This window comes from Mandrillus leucophaeus, unplaced genomic scaffold (assembly GCF_000951045.1).
Source record: "Mandrillus leucophaeus isolate KB7577 unplaced genomic scaffold, Mleu.le_1.0 Scaffold11, whole genome shotgun sequence".
Lineage (NCBI taxonomy): Eukaryota > Metazoa > Chordata > Mammalia > Primates > Cercopithecidae > Mandrillus > Mandrillus leucophaeus.
The window spans coordinates 738119-745084 of NW_012099209.1; the positions used below are offsets into that span (position 1 = coordinate 738119).

Genomic DNA, 6966 nt, shown 5'->3' on the forward strand with positions numbered 1-6966 from the left:
TCCCAGCTACTCGGGAGGCTGAGGCAGGAGAATGGCGTGAACCTGGGAGGCGGAGCTTGCAGTGAGCCGAGATCGTGCCACTGCACTCCAGCACTCCAGCCTGGGCGACAGGGAGAGACTCCCTCTCAAAAAAATAAATAAATAAAATAAAAAAGTAAATAAATGGCTATTCAAGTGTCTCCCCAAGTGGAATAGAGTAGATCGTCCTTTCCCGTGGAGGAAAATGTCCCCTGCCCCTTACCTGGAATACCAGCCCTCACCACACTCCGCAAAGGTTGTGTCAGGGGATCCGTTTTCAGCTGAGTCACCACTGCGGAGCTAGTGGCTAGTGGTGGTGGTTTCACGGTGGTCCTGGGGCGGGATGCGGTACAGTTACCCCCAAGTTACCTTCCCCACGTAGGCCAGGCCCGGCTTGAACTGCTTCCTCGTGTCCTTGGAGTACCGGATGTCCACCAGCTGCCTCTGCACGGGGGTGGAGTCGTCGAACGCCACCTGCTGGCTCCCGTCCACACTGGTCACTGTGGCCCAGATGCTGACCCTGCCCCGGAAGTGCTCGGGGACGTCCGCTGGGATCATGTCCCTCACGCAGATGTCGAAGTCCTGGGAGCAGAGGATCTGGAGGGAGGAAAAACACAGCCCGTGCTCGCTCAGGGTTGGAGTGTCCTTGAGGGATGTCCCTGAAACACACACCTGAGGTGCAAGACTCTTCAGCTGCTTGGTGGGCCAGGGGACACTTGGTGACATACCCAATCTATGCCACGGGACCGTGCAGAGGGTCCCTCACTGGATCTGGACAACATCCTAGGGAAGATGGATGTTGGCTCCATTGGGCAGAAGAGGAAAAAGGCCAGGTGCGGCGGCTCATGCCTTTAATCTCAGCACTTTGGGAGGCCGTGGCAGGCAGATCACTTGAGGTCAGGAGTTTGAGATCAGTCTGGCCAACATGGCAAAACCCCATCTCTACCAAAAATATAAAAAATTAGCTGGGTGTGGTGGCGGGCAGCTGTAATCCCAGCTACTCGGGAGGCTGAGGCATGAGAATCGCTTGAACCCAGGAGGCAGAGGTTGAGGTGAGCCTGAATTGTGCCACTGCACTCCAGCCTGGGTTAAGGAAAAAAAAAAAAAGAGGCCGGGCGCAGTGGCGCAAGCCTGTAATCCCAGCACTTTGGGAGGCCAAGACGGGCAGATCACGAGGTCAGGAGATCGAGACCATCCTGGCTAACACAGTGAAACCCCGTCTCTACTAAAAAATACAAAAAACGAGCGGGCGAGGTGGCGGGCGCCTATAGTCCCAGCTACTGGGGAGGCTGAGGCAGGAGAATGGCATAAACCCAGGAGGCAGAGCTTGCAGTGAGCTGAGATCCAGCCACTGCACTCCAGCCTGGGAGACAGAGCGAGACTGTTTCAAAAAAAAAAAGAAAAGAAAAGAAAAGAGGAAAGAGATTCCCATGCTGACACAATCTCCCACAGCCCAGGCAACAGAGGGGGCATCTGAACCTGTTCAGCCCCACTCTGGGGCACCAGAACTCCCTCATTCAATTCCTATCTCAGGATCCCACCCTGGGACTTGGCAAATAATCCTTATTCAGAAAGAGCTGTGGAGTAAATCACTCCGGAAATGACAGAACTAAGACAAAGATCATGAGCTGGTAGCCTCCCAGGAGAATGGCTGGGACTCTCCAAGGTGCCAGTGGCAGGAATGGGAGAGGTGGGGGGTTATGGTGTCCAATCCATGGAAGAGAAGCCTCAGAGAGCAGAGAGATGGGCCAGGCGTGGTAGCGCACACCTGTAATCCCAGCACTTTGGGAGGCCGGCGGGGGTAGATCACTTAAGGTCAGGAGTTCAAGACCAACCTGGCCAACATGGTGAAACCCTGTCTTTACTAAAAACACAAAAATTGTCCCGACACGGTGGTGCGTGCCTGTAATCCCAGCTACTTGGGAGGCTAAGGCAGGAGAATTGCCTGAACCAGGAGGCAGAGGCTGCAGTGATCCAAGATCGCGCCATTGCACTCCAGCCTGGGAGACACAGCGAGACTCCATCTCAATAAATAATTAAATTAAATTAAATTAAATTAAAGATATCTCAGATATAAGAGAGGGGAACCCATTGGAGCAGATACGTCCCAGGTGGGAAAGGGACTAAGAAGGAGCTTTGGGTGGGAGGTGAGGAAGAGCCAGTGCTGAAAGGGTTAATGTCAGGGCACCTACAGAGGGATGGGAACCTCCAGGAAGGAGGGTGTCTGTTGTACAGTTGCCCACTCACAATGTAACATTATGCTGAAAGACCAAAAAAGGTTACAAAACTTTAAACATGTGGGAATGTAAAACAGTGCAGCCACATTGACAATTTGGCATTTCCTCAAAAGGTTACACAGTGTTACCCTCTGACCTAGCAATTCTGCTCCTAGGAACGAACCCAAGAGAAACAAAAACGTAGGTCCACAGAAAAACTTGCACAGGGATGTTCATAGTAGCAGGAGACATAATAGCCAAAAAGCAGAAACAACTCAAATGTCCACCACTGGATGAAGGGATAAACACATTGTGGTCCATCTGTACCAGGGAATATGATGCAGCCATAAAAAAGGAATGAAGTGTTGATCTTGCTACGATGTAGATGAACATCAAAAACATGATGCTGAGTGACAGAAGCCAGACACAAAAGGACATATAGTGTATTATTCATTCACAGAAATGTCCAGAACTGGCAAATCCACAGAGACAGAAAACAGATTAGTAGTTGCCAGGGACTGGAGGAGGGAAATGAGGATTGTCTACAAGAGGACATGAAGGAGGTGGGGAAGGATGGTGGAACAATTCTAAAATTGGATAACAGCATTGGTTGCACAACTCTGCAACCACATGAAAATGATCAGACTGTACACTCTACATGGGTGAACTGTATGCAATGTGAATGATATCTCAATAAAATTGTTTACATTTTTATTTTATTTTAGAGATGGGAATCTCACTATGTTGCCCAGGCTGGCTTCGAACTCCTGAGCTCAAGAGATCTTCCTGCCTCTGCCTTCCAAATATTAAAAGCTGGGACTCCAAGGAATAAAATTAGTGTTTATTCATGTGTTTTTGTTTGTTTGTTTTTTGAGGTGTAGTCTCGCTCTGTCGCCCAGGCTGGAGTACAGTGACATAGTCTTGGCTCACTGCAACCTCTGCCTTCAGGGTTCAAGTGATTCTCCAGCCTCAGCCTCCTGAGTATCTAGGATTACAGGCATGCACAACCATGACCAGCTAATTTTTGTGTTTTTAGTAGAAACGCAGTTTCACCAAGTTGGCCAGGCTGGTCTCGAACTCATGGCCTCAAGTAATCCACCCGCCTCAGCCTCCCAAAGTGCTGAGATTACAGGCATGACCCACCACACCCGGCCAAATTGGTGGGTTTTTTTTAACTTTACATACAGTAACCTGCGAGGAAACACATCACAATATCGATAGTGGTCGTGTCCACCTATTGGAGAAGCAAGTTATCTTTATTTTCTTCCTTTTTATATTTTCTAAAGTCTTTATATTCAGCCTGCAGGAATTTTATCATCAGAAAAATCCCTGCCATATAACTGTTTCAGAAAGTAAAACAGCGGTGGCTCACACCTGTCATCCCAGCACTTTCAGGTGCAAAGGCCAGAGGATCGCTTGAGCCCAGGAGTTCAAGACCAGCCTGGGCAACATAGTGAGATCCTGTCTCTAATCAAAATTTTTTTAAAGGCAGTAAATAAAATAATAATAATAAAAGAAAGTAAAATAAAATGCGTGATCTTGGAGGTGAACCTGGGGGTTGAGTCAAGGGGTAGAAGGGGTCCCTGTTTCTCACCTTGGTTGTTCTGAGGACGGGGCGTCCCACCTCGTGGCTGTAGTACCCCACACCATTAACAGTCATGTTGATCGTTAAGGCACCAGCCACGGGTTTCCCAAAGGTATACCTGGAACAAAAGGATAAAGCATGCTCAATTTCACAGCCAAGATGGCAGGGAGGGCCCAGCCTCAGGAAGGCCAGGTTGGCACAGTGTGGCCACTAGTACAGTGACGGATGCAGCTCCCTTCCCACCCTGCATCCAGTCCTGACAGCCCCCCTCTCACTCCCGCCCCCGCAGCCTGGAGTCGGGACAGAAGATGCCAAGGCCCTCCGATCCTCTGCACCAAGCCTCCAGGTGGACAGAAAAAGAGACCGAGGGTCAGAGAGGAACTCTGGAACTGAGAAGGCTAGGTTGGTGCTCCTCTGGAGCAGAGTAGTGCAGAGGCATGAGCGACTGTGGGTCCCTGAGGGGCACCTGAGCCTAAGCGCCCTATTAAGCTCAACCTTGAACCAGGGACTGGGCTTCTCTGAGCCTCAGTTTCCTCACCTAGAGAATGGGAATCAAACTACCCTTGCAGGGGTGATGGTGAAACTTTAAATGTCTGTATGTCACTCCTGATGCAGAGGGAATGCCGGTGCATGGGGAACAGGAGCAAAATGAGAGAGTGCAGGCCGGGCATGGTGGCTCATGCCTGTAATCCCAGCACTTTGGGAGGCCAAGGTGGGCAGATCACTTGAGGTCAGGAGTTCGAGACCAGCCTGGCCAACATGGTGAAACACCGTCTCTACTAAAAATACAAAAATTAGCTGGGTGTGGTGCCACATGCTTGTGATCCCAGTTACTCGGGAGGCTGAGACAGGAGAATCGATTGAGCCCGGGAGGCAGAGGTTGTAGTGAGCTGAGACTGTGCCACTGCACTCCAGCCTGGGCAACAGAGCAAGACTCCGTCTGAAAAAAAAACAACAAGGATCAACCCCTCTCGGGTCAGCACGCTGGCTGCGGGTGCTGTTTGTGCCAGGGAGGCCTACAGAGGGCGGGGAGCAGCTCTGGGGGAGGGGGGAACATGGTGGGGTTGGGAGGGGACGCCCTGGGGAAGGGAGATGCTAGTGCAGGAGAGGCACGCCCTGGGGGTAGGGCATTCCTTGGGGAGGGGAGACCCTTGGGGAGGGAAGATTTTAGAGGGGAAGGGCAGGACTTGAGTAAGGAACACACAGTGGGAGAGGGGCATGCTTTGGAGAGACAGGGGTATGCTCATAAGGGTGGGGACACCAACATGCGAACGAAGACAGGCGGTGGGTAGAGTGCAAGAGGTTCATGTGGCAGGGAGACACCAAGTATGAGGGAGGGAGGGAGCGGGGCACAGGGCACCCTTCGGGGAGCAGGGAGGCCATGGTAGAAGTGCTGCCTGTAGGAGGAGGGGGAAGCACGGTTGTCGGGGGAGAGGGAAGGGGAGGGCAAAGGAGGGGCCCAGGGGAGAGGAAGATGCTCTAGGGAGAGGGGTACACTGCAGGGAGGGGGCGCCCCCAGGGGAGGGGCACGGGAAAGGGTGATGCTCTAGGGAGTGGGCACATCCTGGGGAAGGGGCACCCACAGGGGAGGAGCCCAGCGGGGAAGGAGATACTTTAGGAGGAGGGGGACACCCCGGGGAGGGGGCGCCCACAGGCGAGGAGCCTGGGGGAGGAGGGAGATACTCTAAGGGGAGGGGCACATCCTAAGGAGGGAGCACTCACAGGGGAGAGTCACAGGAAAGGGAGATGATAGCAGGAGGGGCACATCCCAGGGAGGAGGGAACCAGGAAGGGAGGGGCACACCCATGTGGGAGGGAGGGAGGCAGCAGAGGAGGGGAACGACCTTGAGGGAGCGGTGTGATGGTTGGGGAAGGGGAAGGGCCCCCTGCAGTGTGCCCCAGGGGCCCCTCTTTCTCACCTGGCCCGCACAGTGCCTGTCTCACAGGAGTCCAGGTCTCGGATATACCGGGGCGGGTCAATCAGGAGCTCGAACTTGGGCAACACTGAAGAAAGAAAGCAGAGAGGAGGGGCTGGCTTCTGTCCCTAAGGTGGCCTCAGGGGCCCTGACACCCGTGCAAGGTGCAGGACACAGCACCCGGCCACCGCCGAGGTTGACACTGTGCCTACCCACACCGCTCTGCTGAGCAGCCCTGGGGATTTTGTGGGCTGCATCTATTTCTCATCTTTGGGGGACCAGGACCCCATTTTCCTCAAGGGGCCTCCTCCTGTCACTTTCAGACCACGTGCTTAGAGTGTAGTGGATTCCAGCCTATCCCAGGGTGGACACGAGGCCAGGAGGCTCCTCCCAGCCCCTGTGACCCTGGGAGCCAACAAGGGGCATCCCCGGGGTGACTGCAGCGGAGAACTGACTTCTCCAATTGCTTCTGGACTCAGCCTTGGGAGTGTCAAGCCATCTTGTCACCAGGGGCCGAGGTGACACACTGAAGCAGCCAGAAAACCAGAAAGAATCGGGTCCTGAGAGAACTCTTGTAGGAGCCTAAGAATCCCTTTTTTTTTCTTTTTTTTTTTGAGACAGACTGTCGCTGTGAATCCCAGATTGGTGTGCAGTGGCACGATCTTGGCTCACTGCAGCCTCCTCCTCCTCCTGGTTCAAGCGATTCTCCCGCCTCAACCTCCCAAGTGGCTGGGATTACAGGCACAAGCCACCACGCCTGGCTAATTTTTGTATTTTTAGTAGAGATGGGGTTTCACCATGTTGGCCAGGCTAGTCTTGAACTCCTGACTTCTAGTGATCCACCTACCTCGGCCTCCCAAAATGCTGGGATTACAGACATTAGCTGCCGTGCCCGGCCATCTTTTTTTTCTGAGACAGGGTTTCACTTTGTCACCCAAACTGGAGTGCAGTGGTGCAATCACAGTTCACTGCAGCCTTGATCTCCCAGGCTGAAGCGATCCTCCCGCCTCAGCTTCCCCAGTAGCGGGGACTACAGGCAGGTGCCACCACGTCCAGATAATTGTTTTAAAGTTTTGTACAGACAGGGACTATGTTGTCCAGGCTGGTCTCAAACTCCTGGCCTCAAGCGATCCTCCCACCTCGGCCTCCCAAAGTGGTGGGATTACATGTGTGAGCCACCACCATGCCTGGCCTACAATACTTTTTCTCTATAAAAGGCAAGAGTGCACTTT

The 6966-nt window shown here is 53.1% G+C and overlaps 1 protein-coding gene across 1 annotated transcript in view; it reads right to left on the bottom strand.

Moving 5' to 3' along the window:
* CPAMD8 (C3 and PZP-like, alpha-2-macroglobulin domain containing 8) overlaps positions 1 to 6966 on the bottom strand; it is a 126694-nt gene that overhangs the window by 95778 nt on the left and 23950 nt on the right. The window contains 3 exon segments of the mRNA XM_011989940.1: positions 388 to 615; positions 3829 to 3937; positions 5738 to 5822. Of these exon segments, the coding sequence (XP_011845330.1) occupies positions 388 to 615; positions 3829 to 3937; positions 5738 to 5822 (422 nt within the window).